This window comes from Rhinoraja longicauda, chromosome 29 (assembly GCF_053455715.1).
Source record: "Rhinoraja longicauda isolate Sanriku21f chromosome 29, sRhiLon1.1, whole genome shotgun sequence".
NCBI lineage: Eukaryota > Metazoa > Chordata > Chondrichthyes > Rajiformes > Arhynchobatidae > Rhinoraja > Rhinoraja longicauda.
Genome location: NC_135981.1, coordinates 11,964,140 through 11,986,065, shown reverse-complemented (window position 1 = coordinate 11,986,065; position 21,926 = coordinate 11,964,140). Strand labels below are relative to the sequence as shown.

Genomic DNA, 21,926 nt, shown 5'->3' with positions numbered 1-21,926 from the left:
GCCCGAGGAGGGACAAACCACAAACCAGTGCGCGTGGGCAATGAAGGCTATCCCATCTGGTCTGAACAGACAGGAGGTCTACAGTGGCACGTCACAGAACATTTTAATGGTCGTCACGGGAGGAATGTGTCACAATACATAGTGCATCGCACCCTGCTGCGTATGGGGCTGTGTAGCCACAGACCAGTCAGAGTGCCCATGAAAACTCCTGTCCACCATCGAAAGCGCCTACATTGGGCACGCAAGCATCGGAACTGGACCTTGGAGCAGCCTGGTCCGATGAATCCCGTTTTATTTTAGATCACATGGATGGCCGTGTACGTGTGCACCATTTACCTGGGGAAGTGATGGCTCCAGGATGCATTGTGGGAAGAAGATAAGCCAGTGGAGGGAGTGTGATGCTCTGGGCAATGCTCTGCTGGGAAACCCTGGGTCCGGCCATTCATGTGTACATCAATCTGGCACATCATATCATATCATATATATACAGCCGGAAACAGGCCTTTTCGACCCACCAAGTCCGTGCCGCCCAACGATCCCCGTACATTAACACTTTCCTACACCCACTAGGGACAATTTTTACATTTACCCAGCCAATTAACCTACATACCTGTACGTCTTTGGAGTGTGGGAGGAAACCGAAGATCTCGGAGAAAACCCACGCAGATCACGGGGAGAACGTACAAACTCCTTACAGTGCAGCACCCGTAGTCAGGATCGAACCTGAGTCTCCGGCGCTTCATTCGCTGTAAAGCAGCAACTCTACCGCTGCGCTACCGTGCCACATGTCACCTATCTAAACATTGTTGCAGACCAGGTGCACCCCTTCATGGCAATGGTATTCCCTGATGGCAGGGGCCTCTTTCAACAGGATAATGCGCCCTGCCACACTGCACACATTGTTCGGGAATGGCTTGAGGAACATGATGAAGTGTTCACGGTGTTGCCTTGGCCTCCAAATTCTCCAGATCTCAAATCCGATTGAGCATCTGTGGGATGTGCTGGATCGACTAGTCTGATCCACGGAGGCTCCACCTTGCAACTTACAGGACATGAAGGATCTGCTGCTAATGTTTTGGTGCCAGATACCACAGGCCACCTTCAGGGGTCTTGTAGAGTCCATGCCTCGGCGGGTCGGCGCTGTTTTGGCGAGGAGCAACAGCATATTAGGCAGGTGGTCATAATGTTTTGGCTCATCAGTGTAGATCAACCATGATTGAATGGCAGAGTAGAATGGATCAAACCTGAACAGAGGTATTAAAAAGGCCAAAGACACCCACAGGCAACGGGTGGAAGACCACTTCAACACCACGGACACCAGAAGCATGTGGCAGGGTGTCAGGGACATCACTGGCTACAAGAGCAACCCTGCCTGCCCCCACAGCGATATGACACTAACCAACTAGCTAAACACCTTTTTTGCCCGCTTCGAAACTGGCAACACCACCTTGAGTGGAAGAACCCCAGCCGAGGCGGAGGGACTGGTCTTGCAACTGAGCACACAGGAAGTACAACGCGCTCCGCAAAGGGTCAACCCACGCAAGGCTGCAGGCCCGGATGGAGGTCAAGGAAAGGTACTTAAGGACTGTGCTGAACAGTTGGCCGAGGTATTCACCAGGATCTTTAACCTGTCACTATCTCTGGCTACGGTCCCCAAGTGCCTGAAGTCGGCTACCATAGTGCTAGTGCCGAAAAAAGCAAAGATCTCCAACCTGAACGACTACCGCCCGGTTCCCCTAACTCCTATAGTCATGAAGTGCTTTGAAAGACTGGTCCTCTCACACATCAAATCCAGCATCCCTGACTCACTTGACCCACATCAATTTGCATACAGGGCAAATAGATCCACAGAGGACGCCATCTCTCTGGCTCTTCACACTGTCCTGACTCACCTGGAGAGACAGGTATGTGAGGATGCTATTCATAGACTATAGCTCTGCCTTCAACACGGTCATCACCACCAAGCTCATCACCAAACCCCACCAGCTAGGCCTCAGCTCGTCATTATGCGACTGGATCCTGGACTTCCTGCTGGAGCGACCGCAGGCAGTGAGAATGGGCCCGCACCTGTCCTCCACTATCACCCTGAGTACCGGCACACCACAGGGCTGTGTTTTGAGCCCCATGCTCTACTCCCTCTTCACACACGACTGTGTTCCTGCATTCAACACCAACACCATTGTCAAGTTTGCAGATGACATAACGGTGATGGGGCTGATCACCAACGGTGATGAAACAAACTACAGAGCGGAGGTGCAGAACCTGGCGGACTGGTGCTCTGATAACAACCTGTCCCTAAATACCACCAAGACCAAGGAGCTGATCATCAACTTCCGTAGGTCACATAACGGGGAATACGCCCCGATCTTTATCAACGGGGACAGTGTGGAGAGAGTGTCCAGCTTCAGGTTTCTGGGCACTCACATTTCGGAGGACCTAACATGGTCCAATAACACTGCTGCGTTGGTCAAGAAGGCACAGCAACGACAGTTCCACCTAAGAACACTGAAGAAGTCTGGTCTACCCCAACAGCTGCTGACGACATTCTACCGCTGCACTATAGAGAGCATCCTAACGCATGGCATCCGTGTGGTACCTCAGCTGCACGGAGGCAGAAAGGAAAGCTCTTCAGCGGGTAGTCCATAGAGCTCAGAGGACCATCGGAACACAGCTACCAGCCTTGGAGGGCATCTACAACACACGATGCCTCAGAAAAGCCACCAGCATCCACAAAGACTCTTCACACCCCTGCAACAGTCTGTTCGAACTCCTTCCATTGGGCAGACAATACAAGGCCTTCTACGCCCGCACCTCCAGACTCAGGAACAGCTTCATCCCCAGGGCCATAGCTGCTATGAACCGGTCCTGCTGAGCCGGAACGTCAAAACGCACAGTGATCCGGCACAGATCTACTTGCACTTTATTCTGTCTTAAAACTGTTACAATCCGTTTTCATATCATATATATACAGCCGGAAACAGGCCTTTTCGGCCCACCAAGTCCGTGCCGCCCAGCGATCCCCGTACATTAGCACTATCCTACACACACTAGGGACAATTTTTACATTTACCCAGCCAATTAACCTACATACCTGTACGTCTTTGGAGTGTGGGAGGAAACCGAAGATCTCGGAGAAAACCCATGCAGGTCACGGGGAGAACGTACAAACTCCTTACAGTGCAGCACCCATAGTCAGGATCGAACCTGAGTCTCCGGCGCTGCATTCGCTGTAAAGCAGCAACTCTACCGCTGTTGTTGTTTAAATTAATACTGACTAGCTAATTAAATTACTGCATCGTATGGGAGGCGCATTTCCAATCTCGTTGTACCCCTGTACAATGAGATATTGTATATTGTATTGTATGGGCCAAATGACCGGATTCTTGCATTTTGTGGCCTTCCGGTGACCTGTGTTTGTGGGCTGGTGGGAATAGATTGAGCTGTGATGCCTGAGGTTCATTGTTTGGGATCTACCCTTGCAGAGTAAATGTTATAAGAAATAGGTGGGGGGAGAGGAAAGCCAATGAGACAGATTGAGGGTGTGAGAGAGGGGAGAGCAAGGGATCAGACCAGGAAAGAATAAACCAGTGGGACAAGGTGGATGAGAAAATGAGTGGGAGCGCTGTGGTATAAATGTTAAGGTGAGAGGAGTGACCATTCTCCACCTGCTGGGCATCATTCATATCTCCTGGCAGTCTTGTGCACTTCTAGACCACCATCGAACCACCAGCTTAATCCTTCCTCTTTCTTCAGCAGAGTCTGACTTCCACAGCTCAGGCACAGCTAATGCTGACACCCAGTGGCCAGTGCTTCACATTGCAGGCTAGAGGAGATTAGGCAGTAAAACTCCATAAGAGTAAAAAAAGGATGAAAACAAACCAAAAAAAAACCACTTGGAACTTTACCAAGATTATTTATTGTTAATAAATATCTTTCTCAGTTGGAAGGCCAGAAACATTGACTCTTTCTCTTCCACACATATTGACTGCCGGGTTATGGGGAGAAGGCAGGATAATGGGGTTGAGAGGGAAAGATAGATCAGCTATGATTGAATGGAGTAGACTTGATGGGCCGAATGATCTAATTCTGCTCCTATACCTTATGAGCGTATGCCTGACCTGCTTAAAGCTTCCAGCTTTTTCTGTATTTTATAACAAATAGGAAAATGAGCTGCACTAAACTGAATGAGTTGGTTCTGACCCAGTTTGAAAGCCCCAGGTCAGTCATGTGCTGCCTCATTTGTAGAATCTTGCACTGCAAAGGTCAATGAGTGCACCTCCCACATGTTTTGCACAATAATCAGTTCTTATTCATTCTCATTCACTCAACTATAATAGATATTATTAATGATAATGCTGATTTGTTGATGTGCCTCATACAGGACCTAAGGATGTGGTTTGACTGTCAGTAGAGTTGGACATTGCCTGGTACTTGTGTGCCATGAAAATAACAAAAGAAAACATAGATGCTGGAAATCTGCAATAAAAAAGTCTGAAAATATTGGAAATACTCAGCAGCTTGGGCATCATCTTTGGAAAGAGAAAAATAATTAATGTTTCAGGTTAATAATCTGAGTGCGTGCTTTCCGTCAACAGCTTAAATCTGTATATTAAGACTTGCTACTTCACAATCTGAGAAGACTACATTCTGTGCATTGGTCATTGACTAGTCACTACTTCTGGCTCACAGCATGCTCCATCCCACTATATTTTCTCCTCGGACAATTCCACAGCCTTTTAATTTGTGTTGACACTTGTAATGATTTGTGTTCACTGCTCCAGATTTCTGTTGTTTACTATTTTTCAACCATTTTGAGACTCTTCTTCCCACAAAAATATACCACTCATGGAGATCAAATTAAAGTTCATTTATCTACTACCCATTCTGACAGTTAAATATTATGCTTCTGTACTTGAAAGAATATAATATGCTGGAAATGGTCAAGCAGAAGGTATCACAAAATGCTGGAGTAACTCAGCAGGTCAGGAAGCATCTAGGAGAGAGGGAATGGGTGACGTTTCGGGTCGAGACCCTTCTTCAGACTGATGTCAGGGGGGCGGGACAAAGAAAGGATATAGGTGGAGACAGGAAGACAGTGGAAGAACTGGGAAGGGGGAGTTGAAAAAGAGAATGAATGTTTTTGGTATAAAACTCTTTGTGCTATTTTACTTCAATAGTCTTTTTTATTTACTTTCATTTTCCTGGATTTTATCAGCTTTCAATAGATAAACTTCCCAGTTCAAGTTTTAACGCTGGTCCTCATCTTGGTCATCACGAAACACCTCTGTGAACTTCCTGACGAGCAGATTAACTTTCACACTCCATTGCCAATTTTCTAACTAGCACTTAAAGTTGAAAGGCATTGTATTTCCTCGGTATCTGGAAAATATAAACGTGCTAGTTTCTCACTAATAGTTTCTAAAGAGCTACAACTGAAAAATGGTTTCACCCATGCCACAATTTTCAGCCGTTTAGAGTCATTTTGATGGCAGCCAATAGTACAGCGGCCTCCACGTGTTTATAGTTTTGCTATCTTTTTTAGTTTGGAGATATGGTGTGGAAACAGACCCTTCGGTCCAGTGGCCGTGCTGACCAACAATCACGCATACACTAGCTTTATCCTACACACTACGGATAATTTATAGAAGCCAACAAACCTGCACATCTTTGGAATGTGGAAGGAAACCGGAGCACCCTTGGAAAATCTACGTGGTCAAAGGGAGAATATACAAACTCCATGCAGACAGAACCCGGTTCTCTGGCGCTGTAAGGCAGCAATTCTACTGCTATGGCACTGTGCCGCATATTGACTAATCCTTAAGCTATCACATTTTCTTCAGAAAAAAACCCGGCAGATGCTGGAAATCTGAAATTAAAAGCAAAATATTGGAAACATTCACCGGGTCCTAGTGTTTCCAGCCTTTTCTGCTTTTATTTCATTGTTTTCTGCCCAATTTTGTTACACTCCTCATCAAATTTCAGAACTCTTAAAACCCTAAAGCCTCAAGTGAAGTTAAATAAGAATCAGACATGTCTCGCGTGCAAAATCCTTCCTTGGCATCATCCCTCCCTACATCGTGACTATCTCCAACACCAAAGCAATACCTTCCTCTTGCGCCATCTCTGTGGCCGTGCTATTGACCAGATAGTAGAGTCATAGGGAGATACAGTGTGGAAACAGGCCCTTCGGTCCAACTCGCCCACACCGGCCAACAATGTCCCAGCTACACTAGTCCCACTTGCCTGCACCTGTTTCTTAAACGATGGGATAGTCCCAGCCTCAACTACCTCCTCTGGCAGCTTGTCACATGCATCCACCATCCTTTATGTGAAAAAGTTACCCCTCGGATTCCTATTAAATCTTTTCCCCCTCACCTTGAACCTATGCCCTCTGGTCCTCGATTCCCCTACTTTGGGCAAGAGACTGTGCATCTACTCGATCTATTCCTCTCATGATTTTGTGCAGCTCTATAAGATCACCCCTCACCCTCCTACGCACCATGGAATAGAGACCCAGCCTACTCAACCTCTCCCTCTAGCTCACACCCTCTAGTCCTGGCAACATCTTCGTAAATCTTTCATGAACCCTTTCAAGCTTGGCAATATCTTTCCTCTAACATGGTGCCCAGAACTGAACACAATATTTTAGATGCAGTCTCACCAACATCTTATACAACTGCAAAATGACTTCCCAACTTCTATACTCAATACTCTGACTGATGAAGGCCAAGTACTCAAAACTCTGGCATGTGTTTCTCTTGCCACTCTACAAAATATAACTGTCTTTGCCACCATCATGTACAGCTCAACAAAAAAATATTTGTCTCGACTTAATACTGCCAACAACATTTGATATTTAATATCTTAATATTTGAGGCTGAGATTTTCCTAATGGAGCAATGTGCAATGGGATTTCTTTGGCATTGCAAGAATTATGTGATAGTAAGGGGGAAATACTTTCTGTGATGTGTCAATGTTATTACTTCAGAATTAACCGTGCTTATTTTGTTTTGTCTGGTAGGTACATTGTGTAGGGCCCTGGCTTTTGAGTTTGCAGGAAAGAACTGAGGATTGGTATGAGCAGCACTTTAGTTCAAGGTAAGATCTCATGAAAGAAACTGCTGAGTAACTCAGCAGGTCAGGCAGAATCACTGGTGAACATCGATATGTGATGTTTCAGTAAAGAACCTTTTTCGGACTGATTGGTCTGAAGGGTCTTAATCCGAAATGTCACCTATCCGTTCTCAACAGACGCTGCCTGATCAGCTGAATTATTTAAGCAATTTGTGTCCTTTTGTGTATTAACCAGCATCTATAGTTTTTTGTTTCTACTCTAAGATCCCATGAATGAAGATCTTTCCAAAGTAGAAAATTCTTAATAAGATGCATCAGTAGATAATGAGCCTGCAAGAAGGATGACTTTGTAGCAGTTTGCTATCACTTGACTAAATATTCATCACGCACATTCTATCAAAGTTGCTCTATGTTTCAATACTTCTTTGACGGAACAGCAGGTATTTCATATACAGGAATTTCAAAAATAACATTAGTGAAAGTTGGGCTGTGGTGTTTAATTTAATTTGAAGTGTTAACCATTTATAAATATGTACAGTATTTTCATACAGTAAATTGCACAGATCATAATCTGTAAATGAAAAATAAAAACAGAAGCATTCGTTTATTTTTTTTTGTTTTGTTTTTGCACTAACTCACAGCCCACATGTACAGACAATATTACTCTGCTCAGCAAGCAACACAGCAAAGAGAAATCTCCATCCAAAATATGGAAAGGGCCGTAGCCCAGGACGACCTGGATACAATATCACAACCTTTTGTAATTATTAATCAGTAACTGGAACAAAACATGCAGTTGATAATATACAGAGAAAACTTCTTTACATTGAAAGAGAGAGGGAGAGAAAATGAGGGTGTCATGGACAGAGAGGGAGGGATGAGAGAGAAGTCCAATTTTTTTTTTTTACACAGCTCCTCAGATGGTGCCTCACTGTGTAAAAATGCCTTCCTAGTGTATTATTAAAAGTACAGCAAAAATAAAGGAACCCATGAATTAACGCAGAAATAACACATGGTGCAATATAATTTTCTGCAATTACATTCAAATGGTTAGTATTTTGTCAAAAAAAATTTCAAGGAAAGAAGAAATGTACCTACATGCATCCCTGCCGCAGCTGATTCTGCATCTTATTTATTCAACATTAATAAAAAATAACATTGCACTCCTCATTTGGAAGGAACATTACTTCCTGTTACACGTTGCAGTTTTGAGCTAATTATATAAAGATCAGACAGTTCTGAGTCATAAGTGTGTTTATCTTCTGGAGCGTCATTACCATTAAGCTCGATCATTTTAACTGCAAATATACACAGGTTCACTTAAAGTCAGAATATAAGCTTAAATGTACATTATGATAAACAATGTTTTGAAAATGCTCAGGGCTATTTTCAATGTGATATTTCTGGTGAAGGCCTGACAATTGATGTTACAGAATTATATATTGCACCTTGCCCCAATATTTTAATTTCCTCCCTTAACAATATGATACATGTGGGAAACTAAGCCAGTTTAGACACTGTACTTTGGAATCACTAGAGACAGAAGCAACAGTAAGTAAGATATATGTAGATATGTAATCACTAAATTACATTTTTAAATCATGGCACTTTTAAAATAGTAGATTCCTGAATGTTTTATGCAGCTTTAATGCTACACAATACATGATTTAACCAGTGTCTCCATGATGATTCACCACCATATTTAAGACAACTTTTGTTGGTTTACACAGCGTTGATTTTATGACCCTCGCTTATCCATGCACCAAGCTACTGAATGGCCAATAAATATACAGCATGTGTGCTTAATTTAATTTGGGTATACTTGCATCTTTGAAATCGAAGATGATAAAGCATTAATATTTCATAATTTGCCACATTTAAAGAGTGCTTCAAAACATCACTAGAATAAGATGCTCTTTATACTATGAGGTTGTTGAGGGTTGGTGTTACTGTTTACATCAGGAGCAATCAATAACTTTAATATCAAACATCATAGATTGAAAAGTAAATGATAAAATCACACAGTATTGAACATTCTGCAAATAGGCCAGAGAGTATAATTGGATCAAATTTTAGTCCTATAAAGCTGTTTCAGTTTCCTGTTGAAAGGTTATTTCAATTGTTCTGTTGGCAGTGGCATTGCATTGATCATTCTGTCAGCAAGTTATGCAATTGGACAATAATAGAAACCCAGTCAACGTAGTCCAGCAAAAAACAACAACTATCTGTTCAGCATAAACCACAAGACCCAGCAAGATGATCTGTGCTTCAGTCACAGGAATCACATTGATATCTTAACTTTAAGCTAGTTAGAGATATGGGCAACAAGAATATAGAGTTGCTGTGACAATGAAAGTTAGCAAGTTCCTGTGATCTTAAAAGTTGCAGGCTCAAGGAAACATTCAGCCAACACAACTTAACTCCAAATTACATGACTGCTGCTTGATCTATCAATAACAAAAGGCTTCAAATAGATTTTGAGGACCAGATTGATATAAATAGGCATGCTCAAGATTTATTCAGAATATAACCCAATGAGTGGCCCTGATTGTGCATTTTACTTAGGCCAGAATTAAGAAATTGTATTTTTCCACTCTAAGCCTTCCAGTAACTCCATAGTGATCTTTCTAACTGGTGATACTACTTCAACTCTTTTTGTGAACTGGTTAGTCAATTAATGCTATGGCCCACATACTTTATGAAAATGACCCATCCAATGCATCCATTTTCCTAGCAGTTTTAGGTAGTTTCTCTTCTCCTTATTAACTCTTGCAAATAAATTGTTTTTGCCTAGTGTACAGTCCAAAATAATTGACAAGCAGAAAATCCATGTATTCATTCTTAGTTGTGCTGTTCCAATCTAGATTTATAAGCAAATGTGAGGTGAAGCCATCATACATCGCAGGCCCTCTCTCATCAATGTAATGGTGAGTTTCTACAACTGATTTCTGTACTACAAAAATATTATAGGCACATGAGAAAATGATTTATGTGCATTTCCAGGCAATATGTACCTTCTCTATTTTCATTATATACACGGTGAAAGTGAGAGTTAAGTTATGCGCTGTTGGAGTTTCCAAGGAAGTGCATTTGTGGAATGCTGGATTAGTGCCAAATGTGGCATTTATTTACAGCAACCCTTTTGTGCTACAAATTTAGGATTTTGTTTTTTTTTCCTGTGAAATACATCAAGGATCACAACTGTTCATCTCCTAATGAGAACACTAATCACAATTATCTATCCAGTATATAAAGATCAACAATAAAGTGCACTCATATACAGGAAATATGGATGGCAAACTTTCAGTATAATTTCTTGAACTATGTGATGGTGTAATTAAGGAGCGGCACACTATGATTGATGTGTTTTTTGCCTATCTTTTTGTATTTTAATGCGAAATGACATCATATATCTTCATATAACTTAATTTATCTGAAGTGCATCTGAGGGACATTTCCAAATATTACTAGAATTAATTGGCAGTGAAGTAGAGATGACTCCAAAAGCAAAAGCATGCTATCTTGTAAACAAAATTGAGCAACATGCTAATTCATACAGTTGGAAATTAATTAAAAGTAATGATAAAGGTAGGAACAAAAGATTCTTATTGGTAATAGAGAGAAATGAAGCAGCACAACAGCAGTGACTTCCAGATTTGAGGAGGTGGAGAGGAGATAATGCTTTGCACAAGACAAACACTTCCCACAGGGAATATTAGGAGAAACAAGGAAACCAAGTTATGAACTTGATATCAGTTCATTTCATGACAATTGTGGTTCTAATTTCAACTCAGGATATGTACAACTCAATCTCTGTTTATCGCGAATGATTTGAAAACCAATAGGTGGAGCATTATTGGAAAACAAAATAGGAATAAGGCTGGGAAAAAAATTCAGGAATGTTAATTGGGACAAATAATCCAACTTAAATATATGTACAATGTGTTATAGATACCCCTAATGTTAAACTTTTATCATCTTAAATAACAAGAGCGATGGACATCAGGACTGGTTCTGCATAGAACATTTTTCCAACCCAAAACGGCAGTGCAGTGGGATTTTATAACAGAACTCTAAATATAAAACCTAAAGTACACAATTGAAACTAACATGGAGCAGGAAACGAGTAGTGTGTAAGTGGGCAGCTTTCATACAATTGAATCTAATTGAGGGTTACTGCTGAATATATGTAATGGCATATTAAAACCATACAGTTGGATATCTGAGTAATTCTGCTCAGACTTCTGTGCATTTTCGAATTACTTCTTTGAGGATGGTGCATTTTAGCACCATCCGAACTTACAACAGAATTCTATCTTTTATTGGGAATCTCTACTGTCAAGAATTGTTAAATTCACTTTAGCAATTTTTTGTGTAGAATACAAAGGAACCTTGGTAACCAGCATCTGCAGTTCCTTGTTTCTACATGAAGGAACTTTTTACAGTTGTTGGTGGAGAGGGAACAAGTGTCCGTTCTGAAAGTGTTCATTGCTGGCAACCTAACAGATTTCTTTGTCGGTGAGATGGGACAGCACAATGAAAGAGGTGGAGAGGTTGGCGAATAAAACATGAAAAGCATCACAGCAGGTGTAGTTGCTAACAGTAGAAGCGAATAGCCCTGGTAACACCAGAAAAATGGTGTCTATTCCCTTTATCTGGGTTTTCTGGGTTCCCACAGCCTTTCTGCCCAAGAAATAGTGAAGGAGCAGGAGAATGCCAGGGATAATCAGCTCTACAGTTTGGGAATGTCCCCTTGTATTCACATCAATTCAGCAATTGTTGCACCTGGTTTAAAATAAAGTTTAGAAAAATGTTACCCTATACAAGTTGACTTAACTTAAAATATTCTTAAATATTAATAACTACAGGTCTGTAGAGAGCCAAACTTCATACAACATTTACAGTATTAAACAGAATAACCTTGCAGCTAAAACAAACACTGTTTATCTCTGAAGGTAGAATAATTCTAATCCCATGCTGGTGCTGAGAATTGATTTTTATGCAGATTAGTGCTTGAGGTTTTGGAAACATACCGACAGTTCTGTGTAATGCGCCCATTATGTATAAATTATAATAAATTGATTACAAGTTGTACAAATCACAGCATTGTCTTTGAAAATAAATGTCATTATCTGCACCGTATTGTAATTTATGTGTCAGACTTCCTTAAAAAGTCCAATTAAAATTGCTCATTGTACATTTTAACTATACCTATGTAAAGTAAAAAGGTGAGCTGACCTGATAATGGATTAGTCTAGCATTCGTCACTTAACCATTCATACTTTGAGTTTGATTTCATGTCTCTTTCCCCAACATTTAAACTTCTGTACATTTGTTAGAAAAGTTAGAAACTACAAAGAATTCAGTAACGAAATAAAACTAAACCCACTACAGTTTCTTTTCCTCTGGCTTATTTCAAATGCAAGTGGAAGCAGCTTCATTGTACAGTGCACCGTGTGGCTACATGTGCAAGAGGTATAATAGCAGATCTGCTATTATACTTCTGCAGTGGCTCACAACATGGGATTTAGAATCTAGAGGATTGCCTTTATACATTTGACTCTACGAATGGTCTCTTTGGTTTTAAAGGTGATGTTGGCCCTTGTCGTGAGTCTCTGGAAAGCTGCCGATATATGCTGTCCTGATATGCCTGTGCAACAGGCAGCGTTCTGGCCACTTTTACATCTGGATACGAGGGAGTTTGACTAACTCTCTCCAAAATTTCTGCCCGGGATCCATTGGTCATCTTCCCATGGGGGATACACATGTCCTCCTCAGGCAGGTGACCATTTTGGGCATTGTTAGTCTTATTGAAAAAAGCAATATTACTAACTGGGGGTGGGCTGTAGGAGGCGGATTGAGGGGACATTCCTCCAGAGGAGGTGGGGCTGGTGACGACAGTGTCAACAGAGGACACAGCCCACGTTCGGCTCTGCTGGTGCATGTGGGTGTATTGCTGTGTCCGAGCTGTTTTATCTATGATCCCCATGAAAGGTGTGGTCCTTGAACGACCAGAGTCTCCAGGGTAACCCTGTGTTGGAGAGATGGGAGACTGTTCTTCATTGGATCGGCTTTCATAGGAGGGTTTGATTGGAATCTCCATCTGTTGGATGGAAGCAAAAGGTCGAAATGATGACACAACATTAGAGCTAGAAGAAAGGCTATTGTTAGAGGGGGAGAAACGAAGGCCAGTGCTTTGTGAATGGAGCAGTGGTCGAGGAGTTGGTGGGTGAGGTTTGATCTCTGGAGGATTCACAGTGAGTGCCCTCCTGATCATGTGAGATACATCTGGAGATGAAATCTGGCTAGATGGAACAGATCTTTCCAATTCATGCTTGGAATGGGATACAGGATAATATGACGCAGACTGACTGCGACCAATCTGAGGGGTTTGGCCATACCTCACTCCTCGAAAGGCTGAAGAAGGTCTTTGGCTGTGATCCTCTTTGGTCATCACTGATCCAGGATGTTGACAAACATTGCTGATTGCACCTGCACTCAGACTGGCCTGCACATGCTGGACAGGTCTGCTGTCAGCTACCACTCCACCCATTACAGGCTGATATACCAAGCGACTTTGAGTGGGAGCCATATCAATTGAAGACTGATGTTTGGTGCTCATGGAGTGAGGTCCCTGGTTATAGGACCCACCAAGAATAACAACACTAGAGTGTACCGCAGAGCTGGGCTGGTTGGTGCGAACAATTTGAGCTTTGGCTGGTTGTAACCTAAGCCCTTGTTGGGGTAGACCGGATGGAGGTTGAGATAATTGATAGGGTCTTTGGGCCATTTTGGACAAAGGAGACTTTGGCCTACCAGGAAGCTGGCCTATTGAGGTTTCTTGCTGATATCGGACTGGGGAGCCAGACTGAGACCTATATACACTCATACTATCTGCAGGAGGACTCGCTCTGTACTGCGGGGCCCTACGCAGTGGAGAAGGAGGGGGACTTGACTGATAATCTTTGTTTGGGCCACTTACAGGAGGCGGGCTAAAGCGGTACGAAGAGGCCTGATGAGCAGGGGAGGTTGGCGGAGGGCTAGGCCGATAATGAGAATTCTGGTGAGTAGGAGAAATTGATGGTGATGTGGATTGGTACCCCTGCCGAGTGGGGGAGGAGATGGAAGGGTTTGGTCTGTAGTCAAAAACCTGGTGGGAGTTGAGAGGCGAGCTGGATCTGTAGGTGGGCTCACGGTGGGCCGGGGAAGGTGGCGGACTCTGGATAACAGGCAGCCCTTGGCTAGGTCTTGTTTCTGTCTGTAAGCCAACAGAGACATTGTCCAACTCCTGCTCCAAAAATTCCTCATCATACATTTCATGCATCGAGTCTAGGTCTTCTTGCTGAGTCTGTTGCTGTTGTTGCTGTGATTGCTGCTGCTGTTGTTGTTGTTGCTGTTGCTGTTGTTGTGGCTGCCCATATTGCAACGGCTGACCATATTGCAACTGCCTGAATTCCTCTTCTACCCGTATCAACAAGCGTTGTATCTCACGGTTATTTGGGCAAAGCTTCACAGCCTCATGCAAATCTTCCAGGGCTGCTGGAAACTGCCTGCATGGAAGAATATTGTGTGTAAGATAAATATGGTCTTACTTGAGATACATCATCCATCACTTACTAAACGTTATCTTCAATAAATTTTAGGATGTTGTCCACGATGAAAAATGAACTCACATTCCCTAGTCTCTAAATTATTTGCTTATCCACATTCTGGAGAAGATACTATTCTCATAGACTTCAAAGTTTTCTCTTATCCCTGTTTATCTGAGGCTAGTTTCATTCTGCTCTGCACTCAGTCTTTTCAAATTTTCATTATTAAATTTGTGATCACAAATTAAATCAGTTAAATTTTCATATTTTCATGATTTCCTGAAGGGTTTCATGGCCAATGAATTACATTATATGTGTAACTGGAAGTATAATTTGGGGAAATGCGAGTCAATTTGCATTCAACAAAGTCCCATAAACAGCAATTAGATAATCTAATTGAGCATGTTGATTGATGAATTGAGCTGGGAGACAGGGAGAGGCTGTGTTCTTTTTCAAACAGTGCCAGTTTTGTGGTTCATCTGAAAGTGCACAATACAGCCGGTCAATGTTATGTGTACAAGTATCTGAAGAGAGATTTTAACTCAGGCTTTTTAATTCGGATGCATGTGTGCACCAACTAAATCCAATTGGGTATAGATATAAAGCAGTACTCAACACATGCACTATGCCTTTCAGCGCATGCTTGTTAAAATAGTTTAAAGTATTTACTACTTTCACAAGCTAATTGGCTTCCTGCAGATATGCTCTCATTTTTGGACAAACTAAGCATACTAACTTCAAATACAAAACATGCAATATATTATAATGCAAAATTAACACATCATTAATAATAACTTTTAATAAGGGTAGAAACCATCCGACATCCTATCAGTGTCGTCCTACTTACAGGGCTAACATTCAAAGATCGGTTCCAGTGTGATAAACGGCACAGAAAAATATAAAAGGTGAATTAATTATAGGGTTTTGTCAGGTTTCAGGCAAAGAAATGAGTAAGGATGTTTTTAATATGAAATTAGAACCTTACTGAAACAATTAGCAAAAGGGCAAATCCATTATTAATTCAGCAGAAAAATAGTCAATAACAGCTTAAAAGAAGATCTGAGATTAAATAATCAATATCTCAAGCTACTGGATCAAAATAATAATGCCTGCTTTAAGTTTTCTGTCCTATGAACTTATTTGGAAAAAATTCAGTCTTCAAAATGCTGTGCTAACTTCAGTTTATCCAGGCAGGGTATTCAAGTAAGGAAGTTACACACTATCATCCAAACAGTAACGCGTGACTTATTAATGGATTTCTCAAGTTTTATTCCTAAAGAAAACAAATAATTTCCTGCAATAAACAAGAGTCTTTATTCCAATAATGCAAGAGGTATTGATCCTTGCAAGAAAAGCAATGAAGGTGATGGATGACACTCTGATACCCTGACACATTTGATTCCATAACATTAGCTTGGCAGAAAAATGAACAAGTCTGCACTAACCTACAACCAGAAGGATCCAGCTACAATTAATGCATTTTTCATGTAAATTGGGCGTGAGAAAGGACACACACCCACCCATCCAGCAAACTTTGCAGAGATCTTATCAAAGAGGAATTACGTGGATGGTATCCAGGAGAACAGGTCTGTTGCCATTTCTCACATATGGAACGCCAATTAAGTAGGTCAGCTCTTGTAAAATCCATGCCATTGTGGAATCCTCAATATTGGATGAGAATGCCTCAGAAGATTAGAATTTTAGTTTCATTTTTATGAGGAGATAGCCATCACTGAAAAGGGGAGTATTTATACCACATCTATGGCTCTATCCCCAAGTGCCCTTGAGGTAACTGCAAGTGGAGTTTGTTTGATGAAGATGTTCTAATGAGATTTTTTTTGTGGGGAATTTCATGGTTTTGATGAAAGAATGTGATATATAATGCCAGGATAGGATAGTGTGAAACCTGAAAAGTCATTTGCAGGTAATGATGCACACTCATTTCTGCTCCCTTACGCTTTATGGGTAGCACAGTTGTGGGCTTATAGGGGCACCAAAAAAGCATTGGCAGTTGCAGAACAAATTCTTGTACATGATACATACTGCAGCCATGGGTGCCAGTGATTATGTGAACTCTTACTCTCTGTATAGGGCAAGGTTTCCTGCGTATTCCTGAATCTGCACTCAGCCAGTAAATTAAGAATATTACATTCCTCTCCTGCTGTGTGGTGGGAACACTTTTGTAAATGAGGTCACTCCTCATGGGATATCCAACCTTTAACCTATTCTGGTTTAGTTAAATGTCTGGTCAAAGGTTATCATCATCATGGTGAAATATCTAGTTTGTAATGATAATAGACAATAGACAATAGGTGCAGGAGGAGGCCATTCGGCCCTTCGAGCCAGCACCGCCATTCAATGTGATCATGGCTGATCATTCTCAATCAGTACCCCGTTCCTGCCTTCTCCCCATACCCCCTGACTCCGCTATCCTTAAGAGCTCTATCCAGCTCTCTCTTGAATGCATTCAGAGAATTGGCCTCCACTGCCTTCTGAGGCAGAGAATTCCACAGATTCACAACTCTCTGACTGAAAAGGTTTTTCCTCATCTCAGTTCTAAATGGCCTACCCCTTATTCTTAAACTGTGGCCCCTTGTTCTGACCCCCCCCAACATTGGGAACATGTTTCCTGCCTCTAACGTGTCCAACCCCTTAATAATCTTATAAGTTTCGATAAGATCTCCTCTCATCCTTCTAAATTCCAGTGTATACAAGCCTAGTCGCTCCAGTCTTTCAACATATGACAGTCCCGCCATTCCGGGAATTATCCTAGTTGATTATGATGTTATAAAGTCATAGTAATACAGCACAGAAACAGGCCTTTCAGCCGTACCCATCTATGGTGACCAAGGTACTCCTAGGACAGTCGCATTTACCTGCGTTTGGCTCATATCCTGCTAAGCCTTTTCCATCCATATAGCTGTCAAAATCTCTTTTAAATGTTGTTATTGTGACTGCCTCAACTATTTTCTCTGACAGTTCGTTCTATATACCCACTTCCCTCTGTGAAAAAGTTGCCCCTCAATTTCCTATTAAATCTTTCCCCTCAGCTTAAATCTATGCCTCTAGTTCTTGATTTGAAAACCATGGGTAAAAGACTATGTGCATTCACCCTTCTATCGCCCTCATGATATTATACACCTCAACTTCCTGCACTCCATGAAATAAACCCCTAGCCTGTCCAACCATTTCCCAAAAGGTCAGGGTCTATACCTCTAATCATATCTAAATACAAATATCTTATCCCATTTGAGCAAATTTCCTGCCACCGGTGTAAGGCTTACTGATCTATTATTCCCAGGTTTTTCTTTGTAGCCCTTCTTAAATAAAAGCACTAGGTTAGCTATTCTCCAGTCCTCCGCCACCTCACCTGTGTCTAAATAATACGTCTCAGTTTGTGCTCTTCCAAATTCTTCTTTTGCTTCCCACAGGGACCTTGGATATATCTGATCAGCCCAGTAGATTTATCTACCTTCATATGTCTTAGCACATCCAGCACCTTCTCAACTTTCTAATACAGACTACTCAAGACATCTCTATTAACTGTCCCAAGTTCCCTAGTCTTCCAGTCTTTCTCCGCATTAAACACAGATGTGAAATCTTCATTGGGAATCTTGCCCATCTTCTGCGGTTCCACACGTAAATGACCATGAGTTTCTGAGGGGCCCTATTCCCTCTCTGCTTACCCTATATACTTGTAAAATCTCTTTGGATTTTCCTTAATCTTATCTGCCAGAACTATCACATGCCCCCTTTTTGCCCACCTAATTTCCTTCTTAAGTATGTTATTTTCTAGTCTCAATTATATTAGGGTCCAATACTTCTTTGGAAGGTACTTAAAGGAATCTCCTGCATGCTGAGGTAATAGTGCATTTCTGATCAGCTGAATCAAATGTTACATATCCTTTGAATGTAACTATAAATTTGATGGGACTAATCTTGCTGACAAAATAATGTCAATGTTGTCAAGTGTAAATTGGCCAACAAATGCAAAGAATTGAGACATTGCAAAGTATGAGTCATTAGAATTTGCTGGCAGATTTACATTGGGAAGACATTGTCTTTACATGAACAGCATCTGAACCCTATTAATAGACAATAGACAATAGGTGTAGGAGTAGGCCATTCGACCCTTCGAGCCAGCACCGCCATTCAATGTGATCATGGCTGATCATTCTCATTCAGCCTGTTCCTGCCCTCTCCCCATACCCCCTGACTCCGCTATTATTAAGAGCTTTATCTAGCTCTCTCTTGAAAGCATCCAGAGAATTGGCCTCCACTGCCTTCTGAGGCAGAGAATTCCACAGATTTACAACTCTATGAGTGAAAAAGTATTTCCTCATCTCTGTTCTAAATTGCCTACCCCTTATTCTTAAACTGTGGCCCCTGGTTCTGGACTCCCCCAACATTGGGAACATGTTTCCTGCCTCTAGCATGTCCAATCTCTTAATAATCTTATATGTTTCAATAAGATCCCCTCTCATCCTTCTAAATTCCAGTGTATACAAGCCTAGTCGCTCCAGTCTTTCAAGTCTATCGTTCCTTTTACTTTAACTTATCTGCACATGAATGCTGAGTCTGGTAAACTTTCGATGTCACAATAATTATATATGATTACCAATCTACGGCCCTAATCCAAAAGGGAACAATTGAAATTATGGAGTCTCAATCCTATTGGAAATGAGTTACTTGAGATCACAAAAAATAGTCGACTTCAAATTTTTTTTCCTGTTGTTTTTAGCTATCTCTTAAACCAAACATTTTGTGGCCTTTCTTTGTCTGATTTCATTTTAATGTTTCCAGCTTATTGCTCTGGTTGCTCTCTAAAACCTTACATTTCATACTGCTGGTCAGTAAGGTTCAAGATAACTTGATCCTCTTCTTAAATCATATTATATTTCCAACATATTAAAGGGAAAGTAAAAGCAATTATAATTTAAGGAGGCTGGAAAAGTCCATTAGCAAATGCTATTAAATGCCCATTTCAACAAGATCCAGCCCAATTTCTATCATCTTGCTAGATAAATGGGCACATCAAGACACAGTCAGCAGAAATAAATAGTATACACAATTATTTCCAATAACTAATGTCACATGGCCCACCCTGAATGCAAAACATTTCTTTCTCCCCTTTTTACCTGCTGCTTCGCTTTGCTCTAGCTCTGGCATAATATGCTTCATATGCCTTGGGTTTCAGCTCCAGTGCTTTGGTTGCAAACTCCTCTGCCATTCCAAAATCCTGCCAAGCACAACACATTGATATTAGCAATTCGGAATACTATGTCAGAGGAGGGAAAATTCTGTGATTGTAACTGTACCTGAAACAGTTTTCAACTAAAATGTTTTTCACTCTCATTTTTTCAGGTTACAATGCCACACAAGCAACAATTGACTGTTATATCAGAAATTGATGGTATTCTGTTCAATATGAAAGCTAAGACTGCAAGTCAAGACTTCCAACCAATCTACAAAATTTACCTCCTTGAACAAAAGAGATAGAACTTGTTATTACCTTTCAATCACAGTCACCTCCAAAATATTGCCATTGTTTTCTGGTCCTTTACATTTTTGCACATTGAGTGATTTTAAATATAAAAGGGTACATTGTGCTATCACTGTACCACATGCTGTTATATTTCACAAGTCCAGCTCAACCCAGGTCTGATAATATGGTTTAAACATGGAGTTGACTAAATTCAAGAGTGAAGAGTTACTGCTGTCAACACATACAACCACTGCTGTGAGCAGAAGGATCACAAACACTTCAATAATCTGTTTTTAAATATTGCAAGCTGCTAAGGCATCTCTAGTCTGGTCCATTAGTCTAACCGTTCATATAAATAAATCTAAAATGTAAAAAAAATTATAACACATTCAGCGAAGAATAAAGACAGAACCAATTTTATACAGTTTAAAAGTCAATAAACAGAGCAACTTCAACAAGAGTAACAAATTTCTCCCTACATCGAGTATGAATTTAATTTCACTCATCTTAGGTATGCACAAATATCACACTCACCACTTTTAACCACCTCTCTCCTCCTGCAATCACCATCTCAACTGCTTTAGCTTAACTTTCTGAACTGTTTATGCACACCTCAGAAAACTGAATCCTGATAATTATATTAAGTCAAAATCATAGAATCATGGCATGGAAACAGGTCCTTCAAGCCTACTGAATCTGTGCTGACTACCAAGCACCCATTTACACTAACCTCTTTAAAAAAAATTCCTATAACCGCCCTCAAGATTTTCCCACTCATCTACAAACTAGGGGGAATTTACAGTGGCCAATTAACCTAACAACTTGCATATCCCTGGGATGTAGGAGGGAAACAGAGCACCAAGAGGAAGCCCACATGGTCGCAAGAGCTCGTGCACACTCCACATAGACAGTACCAGACATCAGGATTAAATCTAGGTTGCTTAAGCTGCACCACTGTGCAAGTCTTCAGAGCTTTCTGATCAAGTTGTTAAAGGATATATGGTCTGAGGTATATAAAATAAAACTAGATGCGATTTGCTCCTATGTTGCAAGGCAAGGGATTGAGCTAAAACTATGAATTGAGACACAAGGAATGGCAGATGCTGGCTGACCTGCTGAGTTACTCCAACACTTTGTGTTTTGCTTAAAACTATGAATTATTTACCTGGAGATGGGCCAAAGATGCATAATTCGGACAGCATGTGAAGATAATGCACTATAGGAAGGTTTGACCTCCTTTCTCAAAGTGAGAGAAAAGAAAAGGTGTGTTCAAGAGGAAAGTAAATTACCATATATTACCCTTCCTCCCTATAAATATTGCAGATTCAATGAGGCAATACGTATAATGTGGCAAATGGGAGCTCTGTAACTTACGGTGTAAAGATCCATGACTAGATTCATTGGTCTGCAACATTGTAGAATGGTGCAACTTTGCAAGCTCTAGTGACCCAGGTTCAGCCCTGGCCTATGTGGAACGTGCACATTTCCGTGACAGCACTCCTCTGGGTTACAGTTTTCCCTTCACATCCCAAAGACTGGTAGACTTACAGGTTTTGACTGCTTTAAATACTCTGTGATGTGGTTGGGAGTCGGAGAATTAAATCAAGTGTAAGATTTTTCATCTGTGGAGAAAGACATAAAGTCTAGGGAACTCAGGAATGTTAATAGGGATCTCTTGGGGAAAGACCGGATTACAGAAAAGAAGGTGCTGGATGTCTAAACCATCTGAAGGTAAATCAAGCTCGAGGGTCTAATCAGGTATATCCAAGAACACGGTG

The 21,926-nt window shown here is 41.3% G+C and overlaps 1 protein-coding gene across 10 annotated transcripts in view; it reads right to left on the bottom strand.

Annotated features, from left to right (window-relative positions):
- Window positions 1–7,565: 7,565 nt before the first annotated feature.
- Window positions 7,566–21,926, bottom strand: part of LOC144607700 (protein TANC2-like) — a 458,126-nt gene continuing 443,765 nt past the window's right edge. For all 10 annotated transcript variants that reach the window (XM_078424723.1, XM_078424716.1, XM_078424717.1 and 7 more), the window contains 2 exons: window positions 19,802–19,902; window positions 7,566–14,624 (listed from right to left, as the gene is read on the bottom strand). In XM_078424723.1, the coding sequence (XP_078280849.1) occupies window positions 12,623–14,624; window positions 19,802–19,902 (2,103 nt within the window). In that variant the 3' untranslated portion in view covers window positions 7,566–12,622. The remainder of the gene's footprint in view (window positions 14,625–19,801; window positions 19,903–21,926) is intronic.